Source organism: Oncorhynchus masou, chromosome 11 (genome assembly GCF_036934945.1).
Source record: "Oncorhynchus masou masou isolate Uvic2021 chromosome 11, UVic_Omas_1.1, whole genome shotgun sequence".
Taxonomy (NCBI): domain Eukaryota; kingdom Metazoa; phylum Chordata; class Actinopteri; order Salmoniformes; family Salmonidae; genus Oncorhynchus; species Oncorhynchus masou.
The window spans coordinates 51,775,171-51,789,130 of record NC_088222.1 but is presented as its reverse complement, the minus strand read 5'-3'; the positions used below and the strand labels follow the sequence as shown (position 1 = coordinate 51,789,130).

Below are 13,960 nucleotides of genomic sequence, written 5' to 3'. Positions count from 1 at the left end.
TGCTCCGTTTCTGAGGGCAGGAGTGGCCCCCATTCTGCCTGTGGGACTTGTGCCAGTTGAGCTGAAGCGGGAATGTCCCACATCCGTTCCGGCACCACCACGGAGTCTCCCATCCACCTCACTCACTGGACCCACCATCACTCCTCCCCCTTCATAGAAGCCTCACTCTCCTCCCACCTCCCCCTATGTGCCAAATGTCCTGGAAATAGAATGTATGTGCCAGCCTGTCAGAGAAGATCCAATGTCAAAGCTATGTGCAATCAGGGAAGATCTGAACCTCTAACTGACCTATAAAGGGATGCACTTACCAGCTGACCCATTGCTCTACACACTTCCCCATGTTCCTTGCACTGCACAGCGGGGGACTCTGGACCGGCCTGTGTCATTATGGGAAACCAGCTAGACTGATGTAACATGGCATTTTCTGGAAATGCTAAGAGCTCTTACTCAGAAACAGGCCAGAGATAACCTTGTGAGAGAAGCAGTTTTTTGTCTGCTCTGCAGTCCTTTGTATCTGTACCTAGCTATGGTGATAAGTTAATGAGAGAAGCTTCATTTAAGGGGCATTTGGGGCATAAGACATCACCTGTAGAGAAGACAACATTCTTGGAGATGAGTTTGTGGTCCACAATGGAGAACTGGGGGAGTTCTATTCTCTCCACCCCCGTCACAGCGTTGTCACCTCCTCGCCAGTAGAACTCTATGTCATCAGTGGTGTACCCATCTGAGGAAGGGCGAGAGACAGGGCATTTGATGAAGAACAAAGGAGGAAACAGCAGGTTAGTAATGTAATTAATGTGTACACGTCTCGAAGGATTATTAATTCAACATTAACACTTGTAGGCACACAATCATCAATAAGGCATACAAATAATGTGTTGACTGGATCATTACCATTGTAAATGCTGTAGTGTAAACCGAACATGTCTACCACTTGGATCGATACAAATACACTCCCCTACGTATTTATTTGGACAGTGAAGGTATAATTGGTTCTATACTCTATTATTTGGGGTTTAAGATCACATTTTTACATGAGGCGACGGTACAGAATGTCACCTTTTATTTGAGGGTATTTTCATACATATCTGTTTTACCGTTTAGAAATGAAAGTACTTTACTGTATGTATCTCATACCCCCATTTGAAGGTGTCATAAGTATTTGGCCAAATTCACTTATAACTACAAACTTGTTGGATGCATTTGCAGTTTACTTTGGTTGTGTTTCAGATTATGTTGTACCCAATAGAAACTAATGGTAAGTCATGTAACAGTGTCATTTTGGAGTCACTTTTATTGTAAATAAGAATAGAATATATTTCTGAACACTTCTACATAAATGTGGATGCTACCATGATTATGGATAATAAATACCATACCCCCCAAAAAATGCTAACCTCCCCTGTTATCGGTAATGGTGAGAGGTTAGCTTGTCTTGGGGATGTGATCTTTGTGAATCTGTAACTTTCTCACTCATCGTTAGTCATGATTAATTTATGATTATCTGTCATCATGGTAACATTCACATTAATGTAGAAGTATTCAGAAAATGATTGTGTCCACAAACACAAGTTTGTAGAGTCACAAGCTTGATGTAGCCATTAAGTACTATGAATATAGGGACCAAATACTACACTTTTGACTCATTTTAATACACTATAATGGAATTTGTCTTTGAATGTCTCTTATGAGACATTCAAATAGGCTGACTAGAAACAAAGTACATTCCTTTCTATGAAAATATCCTCAAATAAAAAGTACTATTGGTACTATCGCGTCATAATTATAAAACATTTGATCTGAAATCAAGTATAGAGACAAATAAAAAAAAGTAGCTTTACTGTCCAAATAAATATGTAGGGGAGTGTACACTATAAATACAAACGTATTTGGACACCCCTTGGAATTAGTGGATTTGGATATTTCAGCAACACCCGTTACTGACAGGTGTAGAAAATTGAGCACGCAGTCATGCATTCCCCATTGACAAACATTGGCAGTAGAATGGCCTTACTGAAGACTCAGTGACTTTCAACGTGGCACCATCACAGGATGCCACCTTTCCAACAAGTCAGTTCCCCGCTGGAGGGGCCCCGGTTAGCTGTAAGTGCTGTTATTGTGAGGCGGAAACGGCCCAGCCGCGACGTGGTAGGCCACACAAGCTCACAGAAAGGGACCACCGAGTGCTGAAGCGCATAACAAACTGTCCTCATTTGCAACACTCACTACCGACTTCCAATCTGCTTCCAGAAGCAATGTCGGCACAATAACTGTTTCTTTGTGAGCTTCATGAAATGGGTCTCCATGGCTAAACAGCCGCACACAAGCCAAAGATCACTCTGTGCAATGCCAAAAGCTGGCTGGAGTGGTGTAAAGCTCGCCGCCATTGCACTCTGCAGCAGTGGCAATGCGTTACCATCTGGCAGTCCGACGGATGAATCTAGGTTTGGTGGATGCCAGGAGAATGCTTCCTGCCCCAATGCATTGTGTGAATATCAAAAAAGAAAAAAAAAGAATATGTAAAGTTTGGTAGAGGAGAAATAATTTGTTCCAGCGAAGAGAAATATAAAATGACATTCTATACAATTCTGTGCTTCCGACTTTGTGACAACAGTTGGGGAAGGCCCTGTTTCAGCATGACAATGCCCCCGTGCACAAAGCGAGGTCCTGTCACCTTCTGACCATAGTTCTGTTATTTTCTTCTTTGTTTTAGTATGGTCAGGGCGTGAGTTGGGGTGGGCAGTCTGTTTGTTGTTTTATGTTGGTTTTTGTGTTCGGCCGAGTATGGTTCTCAATCAGAGGCAGGTGTCGTTAGTTGTCTCTGATTGAGAATCATACTAAGGTAGCCTGGGTTTCACTTTTGGTTTGTGGGTGTTTGTTTCCATATGAGTGCTTTGGCCACACGGTACTGTTTCGGTTTTGTAAATTCACATTGTTATTTTCTGTTTAGTGTTCTGAGTTTGAATTAAAAATCATCATGAACACTTACCACGCTGCGCTTTGGTCCGATCCTTACTCCTCCTCAGACGAAGAGGAGGAAATCCGTTACAGGTCCATACAGAAATGTTTGTCGAGCATGATGTGGAAGAACTTGATTGGAATGTACAGAGCCCTGACCGCAACAGCCTCAAACAACTTTGGGATAACTTGGAACACCGGTTGCAAGCCAGGCCTAATCACCCAACATCTAGTGGAAATCCTTCCCAGAAGCGTAGAGGCTGTTATAGCAGCAAAGGGGCACCAACTCCATATTAATGCCCATGATTTTTGAATGAGATGTCTGAGCAGGTGTCTAGTAGGGCTGTGGCGGTCATGAAATTTTGTCAGCCAGTGATTGTCAAGCAAATAACTACCGATCTCACGGTAACTGACCATTCATTAACATAAACTGGCTTCCACGCATAGCCTACAAGCCACTGACCCAGACCTTCATAACGTTTACATTTTAAAAAGTCAAATAAATCATTGTAATATAGCCTACACTCACAATAAATTCATTTTTTATTTTAGACAGGTCTAAAGAAACATAATATGAAGAAAATATTGCCTATTTGAGAAGAACGGAATAGCATACTCTGAGTTGTCCTTATATTAGGCCTTGATCCGCCTATGCAGTGGGCTATATACCAGTTCATTTAGCAGACAAGATTTGCTTAGAATTCCATGCCATTACTTTATAGCATGAAGAATACAGTTGAACATGGCTGAATAAAATAGAAAGGATGTTTTCTCCAAACGATCGGTTGGAGTATGTGCGCCTACTCTGTGTTGAGTGGTTAACAAAGAAACAGTTCCTCTTATATGCTTATTTTAGAGTTATTTATGCAACTGTAGTTTTGATACAAACCGTGGGCTGTGTTTAGAGTTTTTATACATTCTAAGGCTGCATGATGCAACTGTAATGATGATTTGAAAAAAGTAGCATGAAAGACATGAGCTCTGCTTTGTTTCTTGCACAGGCTGTACACACATCATCAGTCTCTCATTCACAATTTGACAAGCACTTGACAATGCCTTGAATTTCCCTGCGGCATCCCCATAGTGTGGCCGTAATGCCCCCTAAAAAAATCCTTGCATTTTGCGGCCATTGGCCATTGTGCCCTTGGGCTGAATATAATAATTATAATTTCCTACTCCCAGCTGTGTTCCGAAGCACCGCTCACTCACATGGCTCTCTTAGATATCTCAATTCTTATTAGTCAATGCCCGTTGCGTGTTTGGGTTCTTTTCACAGGCATCTATCTCAGCTCCAAAGTAGGCTACAAGTGAAGACAGTCACATCGGGGAAACAACTGTGTCCACTTTTTGAACTCCGAGGCGCATATTGAAGATGTTATAAGAACCGTCATCATTTCCTTATCATCAACCAACAAGATGAGTAGGCCTAACGAACAGCAAAAGCACTAGCCTATGTCAATTTACTATCTCCCATATTACAAAAGTTGACCTATTCTACTGGTCAACATGTCCTTCTGTGCGAGAAAGAAATATTCCAAACATAGTCTGGGTCAGCTGTGGGATGCAATAGATCCCAAATTAATACAACCACTCTATCAATGACGCTGATGCAACAGAACGTTTAGCTTAAAATGTTGATAAACAATTAAGCTATTTCTATTCATTTTAAGCGCAGCAACGTGCACAAAATGCAATTAATTCTCAAAAGTGATCACAAATGCAATTATTCATGAAATACTTCATTATAAAACTGCATTTTTATGGTGAAAATGATCTTCCCCAAACCAGTTAGGCTCTACAATGGTTGTAAAGAGGATTAAAGTGCTTCATTTTAAGAAGTTATTTGGCCACTTTAGTTGTGATACAAACCTTATCAAAACACATAGGCCTATGGGCTAGGCTACATGGGGTGTGAAACTATAGTTTGAAAAAGTCTTGCCTAACTGCACAAAAGCTAGGCATCATTCACAGTGATAATATATCATTAACAAGTGATAGACTAATATTGTCACCCATCAGACTATTCTTGATATAATCTTCTTTACATATACTAAATAATATATGTGTGAAATTAGTTTTGATTTAGAATGGCCCATTATCATGCACCTGTCTCGGAACAGCTGCAGGGGGAAAAATACATGTGATCCAGGGGAGCAACTGTGGTTTTAGAAGTGGGGGAGGGAATATATATATTTTTTAATCCAGTCTAATAAACACTCCAAACAGCCTACTAGACTGCTCGGAGGCGTTCGTATGGTCCTAAAGCACACCGTTGCCTCATGTCATATCATATTCTAATGATAAAACTGGGGGAGCCTAGTTACCATGACTAAATGGTAATGTGGAAATTGGACTGCGGTCATGACTCGTGACTGCCAGCGTGGCGGTAATACGATCACCATAACAGCCCTTTTGGTCACGTAGTGTACTGTATATCACAATAGAGAAGCTGTTCAAATAAAACAACCAGAAGACAAAGTCAACTTACTACTACTGATCTCAATTAGAAATAAAGAAATAGAATAGAGGATAAATACTCTCATAAAACAATGTTGTTTTGTCTGCCTTAGTGCTCGCTCAACTGAAACTAGTACAGAAACGAGCATCCAGCCAGTGCACTCCCGGCTATAAATGATTGAGCAATATCTTACAGAATTCCGGTGAAAAAAAGTGATTTTCCATCAGACCATGAAACTGGGCCTTGCATAATCCACTGCCTGCCAGCCTGGGCCAATGCAGTTATCAAGTCGTCTGACTCCAGGGCACTGTCGGTGCACGCATTGTAACAGGGAGGCAAGAGACAGGGTTAGTGATAGAGTGTTCTGCACCACTCAAAAACACAAAACAAATTCAGGGTAGTGAAATAAATTGTTGTTTTTCTCTTTTCTCTATTAGATTTACGTCAAAAGCATTTCCTCCTCATATTGTCTGGTAATCAAAATGTGCGTCTGTATGTGAATTTGTGTGACTGTGTGTCTGTGAGCCTGAAATATCACATTTACATAAGTATTCAGACCCTTTACTCAGTACTTTGTTGAAACACCTTTGGCGATTGCAGCCCCAAGTCTTCTTGGGTACGACGCTACAAGCTTGGTATTCCTCTCTGCACATCCTCTCAAGCTCTGCCAGGCTGGATGGAGAGCGTTGTGGAACAGCTATTTTCAGGTATCTCCAGACATGTTTGATCGGCGTCAAGTCCGGCTCTGGCTGGGCAATTCAAGGACATTCAGAGACGTGTCCCGAAGCCTCTCCAGCTTTGTCTTGGTTGTGTGCTGTGTCCTGTTGAAAAGTGAACCTTCGCCCCCAGTCTGATGTCCTGAGCGATCTGGAACAGTTTTTCATCAAGGATCTCTATGTACTGCTCCGTTCATCTTTGCCTCGATCTTGACTAGTCTCCCAGTCCCTGCCGCTGAAAAACATCACCACAGCAAGATGCTGCCACCACCATGCTTCACCTTAGGGATGGTGCCAAGTTTCCTCCAGACATGGCGCTTGGCATTCAGGCCAAAGAGTTCAATCTTGGTTTCATCAGACCAGAGAATCTTGTTTCTCATGGTCTGAGAGTCTTTAGGTGTATTTTTGGCAAACTCCAAGTGGGCTGTCATATGCCTTTTACTGAGGAGTGTCTTCCATCTGAACACTCTACCATAAAGGCCCTATTGGTGGAGTGCTGCAGAGACAGTTGTCCTTCTAAAAGACTCTCCCATCTCCAGAGGAACTCTAGAGCTCTGTCAGAGGGACCATCGGGTTCTTGGTCACCTTCTCTGACCAAGGCCCTTCTCCCCCGATTGCTCAGGTTCTGCCTTTCCAAATCATGTCAAATCAATTAAAATTACCACAGGGGGACTCCAATCAACCAATACATGTTTGTAGAAACATCTCAAGGATGATCAATGGAAACAGGATGCACCTGAGCTCGATTTTGAGTCTAAAAAAAAACTGTTTAGAAAATTGTCATTATGGGGTATTGTGTGTAGATTGCTGAGGATTTTTTATTTATTTAATCGATTTTAGAATAAGTCTGTAATGTAACAAAATGTGGAAAAAGTCAAGGGGTCTAAATACAGTTGAAGTCGGAAGTTTACATAAACTGATTTTAAATGTATTTGGCAAAGGTGTTTCACAATTCCTGACATTTAATCCTAGTAAAAATTAGTTACGATCACCACTGTATTTTACGATTGTTTAATATAAGAATAATAGTTGAGAGAATGATTTAGTTCAGCTTTTTTTTCTTTCATCACATTCACAGTGGGTCAGAAGTTTGCATACACTCAATTAGTGTTTGGTAGCATTGCCTTTAAATGGTTTAACTTGGGTCAAACGTTTCAGGTAGCCTTCCACAAGCTTCTCACAATAAGTTGTGTGAATTTTGGTCAGGTGTTTAGGCCTCCTTGCTCACACAAGCTTTATCAGTTCTGCTCACAAATGTTCAATAGGATTGAGGTCAGGGCTTTGTCCTTAAACCATTTTGCCGCAACTTTGGAAGTATAATTGGGGTCAATGTCCATTTGGAAGACCCATTTGCGACCAAGCTTTAACTTCCTGACTGATGTCTTGAGATGTTGCTTCAATATCTCCACATAATGTTCCTTCCTCATGATGCCATCTATTTTGTGAAGTGCACCAGTCCCTCCTGCAGCAAAGCACCCCCACAACATGATGCTGCCACCCCAGTTCTTCACGGTTGGGATGGTGTTTTTCGGCTTGCAAGCCTCCCCCTTTTTCCTCTAAACATAACGATGGTCATTATGGCCAAACATTTATTTTTTTGTTTCATCACACCAGAGGACATTTATCCATGTCCCCATGTGCAGTTGCAGCCCGTAGTCTGGCTTTTTTATGGTGGTTTTGGAGCAGTGGCTTCTTCCTTGTTGAGCGGCCTTCAGGTTTTGTCGATATAGGACTTGTTTTACTGTGGATATAGATACTTTTGTACCTGTTTCCTTCAGCATCTTCACAAGGTCATTTGCTGTTGTTCTGGGATTGATTTGCACTTTTCGCACCAAAGTATGTTCATCTCTAGGAGACAGAATGCGTCTCCTTCCTGAGTGGTATGATGGCTGCGTGGTCCCATGGTGTGTATACTTGCGTACTATTGTTTGTACAGCTGAACATGGTACCTTCAGGCGTTTGGAAATTGCTCCCAAGGATGAACCAGACTTGTGGAGGTCGACAAATGTTTTTCTGAGGTCTTGGCTGATATATTTTGATTTTCCCATGATGTCAAGCAAAGAGGCACTGAGTTTGAAGGTAGGCCTTGAAATACATCCACAGGTACACCTCCAATTGACTCAAATGATGTCAATTAGCCTTACTATCAGAAGCTTCAAAAGCCATGAAATTATTTTCTGGAATTTTCCAAGCTGTTTAAAGTCACAGTCAACTTAGTGTATGTAAACTTCTGACCCCCTGGAATTGTGATACAGTGAATTATAAATGTAATAATCTGTCTGTAAACAATTATTGGAAAAATTACTTGTGTCATGCACAAAGTAGATGTCCTAACCGACTTGCCAAAACTATAGTTCGTTAACAAGAAATTTGTGGAGCGGTTGAAAACAAGTTTTAATGACTCCAACCTAATTGTATGTAAACTTCTGACTTCAACTGTACTTTCCGAAGGCACTATACATGTATATGTGAGAGCGTGGTGTGAGCGAGCGGGTAGACCGCTGGGCTGATCTATGACAGGATTATTCAGGAACTCTCCCACTGCCTCATTGATTAGTACCATGCAGGCATTCCCTCTCTCTTCCTCCTGTCTCCTCTCCTCCCTCGGCTTTCTCCTCATAATTACTACTGGTGACCTATTTAGATGCTATAAATAATTAAGTCACTCAGAAACTGGTTTTACCATATTATGTTCAGACTGTGTTCTAATTTCTGGATCATCCTTCAGAAAAAAATTGGTGCTCAAATCCAAAAAATGTGTGAGCTTTAAAACAGCAGATTACTACACAATGGTATGTGTTTAATTGGAAACATGTGGAATAGGCTATTTCCAAAAGGCTATTAAGATATATTTGCTTTTAGGATATTTAATTTAGTTATTAAAGCGTACAGCATATTATTACGTGACGTTTGCTATTATGAAATCAAAGTGCTATTATCGTAGAGCCTACACGATAAATATCCTTTCATCCCTTGCTATAGAGATGTCTAGATCTGGCCGTTGCTTGGTTGGTTGAGCTTATCTGATCCACTTAACTCCATTGTTTCAATGTCATTGAGCCCGACTTTGCTAATTATATGTAGCCTCTATTTTCTGTTACATCACTGCATTTTGCTTGGATGGATCCCAAATCAGAATCGGTGGTGCACAATAACTGAAGGGAGGAAATGGGGGGGAGAGGAGAAACCTCCCTGCCTTTCCACAGAGGCTGGGAATTCCTTGTGCAGGGGAACGCTCCAGACCCGATCCAAGAATGAAACCATGTCCTTGGTTGAAATAAATACAATTCCCTCTTGATAACATAGTTGGAGATATAATAACAATACTGAAGCTGTTTAACTAGGGCCGGTCATGTTAAACTAGGGCCGGTCATGCCCATCTGACTGGAGGCATTTTATACAGCTTAAATAAAAGAAAGTTGTACAGGAAAGACATTTCTTATAAAATGAAGAAAATAAAGAAATTGATTTGTTTTATTGTTCCAAGGAAGGAGGCCTTTGTCAGAGTGTGGTGGGGAAAACTATGTATGGACTTTACTAACAATATACTGTACCTTGACTTCAAAATTATAATTTTGGTTCAAATCAAACATTCAAATGTGTCTCTGTTAGGGGATCAAACTTGAGTAGCATTGAAACAAAGTGACAAGTGAATCCTGGGGGTCTACTCTCAGGTAAATCCTGGGGGTCTACTCTCAGGTAAATCCTGGGGGTCTACTCTCAGGTACTCTCTGGGGCGGCAGTGTAGCCTAGTGGTTAGAGCGGTGGACTAGTAACCGAAAGGTTGCAAGTTCAAATCCCCGAGCTGACAAGGTACAAATCTGTCATTCTGCCCCAGTTAACCCACTGTTCCCAGGCCGTCATTGAAAATAAGAATTTGTTCTTAACTGACTTGCCTGGTTAAATAAAGGTAAAAAAAAAAAAGGTAAATGGGGGTCTACTCTCAGGTAAATCCTGGGGGTCTACTCTTCTACTCTCAGGTAAATCCTGGGGGTATACTCTCAGGTAAATCCTGGGGGTCTACTCTCAGGTAAATCCTGGGGGTCTACTCTCAGGTAAATCCTGGGGGTCTACTCTCAGGTAAATCCTGGGGGTCTACTCTCAGGTAAATCCTGGGGGTCTACTCTCAGGTAAATCCTGGGGGTCTACTCTCAGGTAAATCCTGGGGGTCTACTCTCAGGTAAATCCTGGGGGTCTACTCTTCTACTCTCAGGTAAATCCTGGGGGTCTACTCTTCTACTCTCAGGTAAATCCTGGGGGTATACTCTCAGGTAAAATCCTGGGGGTCTACTCTCAGGTAAATCCTGGGGGTCTACTCTCAGGTAAATCCTGGGGGTATACTCTCAGGTAAAATCCTAACTTGAGAGATGCGCTTGACTTTGAATTTTGTGTAAGTCCAATACGAGGATGGATATCAGTTAGCATTCATGGAAAAGCTGTGGCCTGTAATGAATTAAATCTTGCTTTATGCTTGGAGTTATACTTAAGCTTATTAAAGATCAGTGATACTATCAAGAGCAGTGTGTGGTTTTCTTTTTCCTTCATGCTTGGAGTTATTAACATCCCTTGGTTCATACATGAATACCACATCATCAAAATTCAATCGAAAGTAGACAAAAACCAGAGCCCAAGCCTCAGTAAAGTATGCATTGAGTCAACAAAAGTTTCAGACATACCAAACAAAGGTCTACACAGGTAGACTTAAAAGAAAATTCCACACCAAATCTATATTTTGGTATTTATTTCATTAGTCCATTGTTGACACAGTCCCAAAATGTTTTACTTGTCATCAATGAAGTTTTCCAAATGTGTTACTTTCAAAACACAGAAATCATCCCTATATGATGCATTTTCATAGAGAGAGCTATTTTATAGTTTTAGCCATGTTTTGAGGCTATATAGTGTTTACAATTACTTTGTTTATAAACATTGGAGTAAAACAAGCTTGCATGAATACTGCATTTTGGGTTGTGTTGGGGTATGAAAGTTGATCTAAGCTCATGAGGCATTTGTAAGCTTTATTCTTCAAGGATCAACGGGTATGCAGTGCTTTTTGAAGGTATTCATACCCCTTGACTTTTTCCACAATTTGTTGTTTTACAAAGTGGGATTAAAATAGATTTATTTGTAATTTTTTGTCAATAATCTACACAAAATACTCAAGAAGAACAATTCTATCATAAAATAAATAAATAAATAAAAACACTAACATATCTTGATTAGAGAAGTATTCAACCCCCTGAGTCAACACATGTGAGAATCACCTTTGACAGTGAATACTTTGAGTAAATCTCTAAGAGCTTTCCACATGTGGATTATGCAACATATGTCCATTATTCTTTTCAAAATTCTTCAAGCTCTCTCAACTCTCTCAAATTGGTTGTTAATCATTACTAGACAACCATTTCAGGTTTTGCCATAGATTCTCAAGCAGATTTAAGTTAAAACTGTAACTTGGCCGTTCAGGACTATTCACTGTCTTCTTGGTAAGATTTTGCTATGTGTTTAAGGTTATTGTCCTGCTGAAAGGTGAATTAATCTCCCAGTGTCTGGTGGAAAGCAGACCGAGTCAGGTTTCCTCATGGATTATGCCTGTGCTTAGCTCAATTCTTTTTTATCCTGAAAAACTCCCTAGCGTTAATGATTAAAAGCATACCCATAACATGATGCAGCCACCACTGTGCTTGAACATGTGAAGAGTGGTACTCAGTTATGTGTTGTATTGTATTTGCTTCAAACATAACACTTAGTATTCGGGACACATTTTCAGCAGTCTAACTGTAGTGCCTTGTTGCAAACAGGATGCATGTTTTGTAATATTTGTATTCTATTAGGTTAGTGTTGTGGATTAACTAGAATGTTGTTGATCCATCCTCAGTTTTCTACTATCACAGCCATTAAACTCTAACTGTTTTAAAGTCACCATTGACATCATGGTGAAATCCCTGTACGGTTTCCTTCCTCTGTGGCAACTGAGTAAGGAAGGACGGCTGTATCTTTGTAGTGACTGAGTTTATTGATACACCATCATGCTCAAACGGATATTCAATGTGTGATTTTTTTCTTTTTGTTACCCATCGACCAATAGGTGCCCTTCTTCGCCAGGTATTGGAAAACCTCCCTGGTCTTTGTGGTTGAATCTGTGTTTGAAATTCACTGTTTGAGTGAGGGATGTTACAGATAATTGCATGTGTGGGGTACAGATTTAGCCAGATGGTTAAAGCACGTAGCTGTGTTAATTTACATCCACTAGATGGCAATGTCCCGTTAAGAGACCCATAAATAATGTGTGCCAGCGGGTTATGGGATTGCGTCTGAGTAGTGTGTAAGAGTGAGAGCAAGCATTACACTGAAGAGCTGTTTAAAATCCAACATGGGTTCAACATTACTTTAAATAATACAACTTATGTGACTTGTTAAGGACGTTTTTACTCCTGGACATATTTAGGCCATAACAAAGGTGTAGAATACTTATTGCCTCAAGACGTTTCATCTTTCAATTTTTATTAATTTGTTAAAATGTTGAAAAAACAACATAATTCCACTTTGACTCCACAATCAATTTCTAATTCAGGCTGTAACACAACATTATGTAGAAAAAGTCAAGGGGTGTGAATACTTTATGAAGAGCGCTGTATATAATACATTTATAAGTCAAAACATGTATCGAGTAACTGCTGATTGCCCCTTTAACTGGAGAGAGCACAGGAAAAGTCAAAATCCAAAACAGCTGATGCATATTCCCCCTGCATGTGCTTGGGAGGTTCTTCTTAAACATGACTAAAATTAATGTTTGATACCGATGGTTCAAAGCTACTTTAATCTTATTCCTGGTGTCCAATTAAAAGCTTGGCTCTAAAGTCTGGCAGTGTGCAGTGAGCTATCTATCTTCAGCTCAGCAGGTTGGCAAACGTGCAGGAGCGGCAAAAGGAACATCTAAGGCACGAAATATACTCCAGTGTACAAACTGTTCAGACCCTAGAGGACATTTGTGGTTTCTAAAAGAGGATATCATAGCAGTGCTGCTCTCTATATACATTGTGCACCGCTGGTACAGAAAATGTAACTATTACTTGGTGTAACATTGAGATGATCATTTCATAATTTCACACTGACAATAGCGTAAAACCACCCCAATAATGTGGCATCTCAACTTTTGCCAAGACATCTTAGAAAGAAAAACAGAATGTAGGTGGAGAGATAAGGCTGGTATGTGGGTCTACTTGTAGCATTATCCGCTCGAACACAATATATTGTCTCCAAAATGGTACACAGGCGCAATTTAATCTCTCTTTCTCTCAAAATAGGTCATTTAAATGCCTCAAAGTTATCAGAGAATAAAATAATGTACTCAATGTTGGCTTAACAATGATTACATAATTGTATTCATAGATATATTTTAGAAAAAGGGGATCAGAAGGAAGTAAGATGTAATCTATTCTACTGCACCTACATTTGGCACTGGCAGCTCGATTTAAACAGTGTAGTAGTCCATACAGTATGCTTTAATAACACAGGTCTGTGTATGTACAAAACTATGCAACTACTATAACATGCCTATACGACTGCAGGAGTTTGACATTGTTCAACAGGGCTGGCTTTAGCCTTCTGTTGTTGTTTTTTTACTCTCTTGCACTGGTTCTCTGCACACTCACTGGACTCTACCCATACACTCACACATACTACACCGACATTCCAGCACAAACACACATACACTACATACGCTCACACACACACGCACGCACACACACACACACACACACACACACACACACACACACACACACACACACACACACACACACACACACACACACACACACACACA

General features: G+C 40.5%; 1 protein-coding gene across 1 annotated transcript in view; it reads right to left on the bottom strand.

The window, feature by feature from the left end:
* Positions 1–13,960, bottom strand: part of LOC135548817 (gamma-aminobutyric acid receptor subunit beta-2) — an 82,454-nt gene that overhangs the window by 13,787 nt on the left and 54,707 nt on the right. The window contains exon 6 of the mRNA XM_064978765.1: positions 587–724. Coding sequence (XP_064834837.1) covers positions 587–724 — 138 coding nt within the window. The remainder of the gene's footprint in view (positions 1–586; positions 725–13,960) is intronic.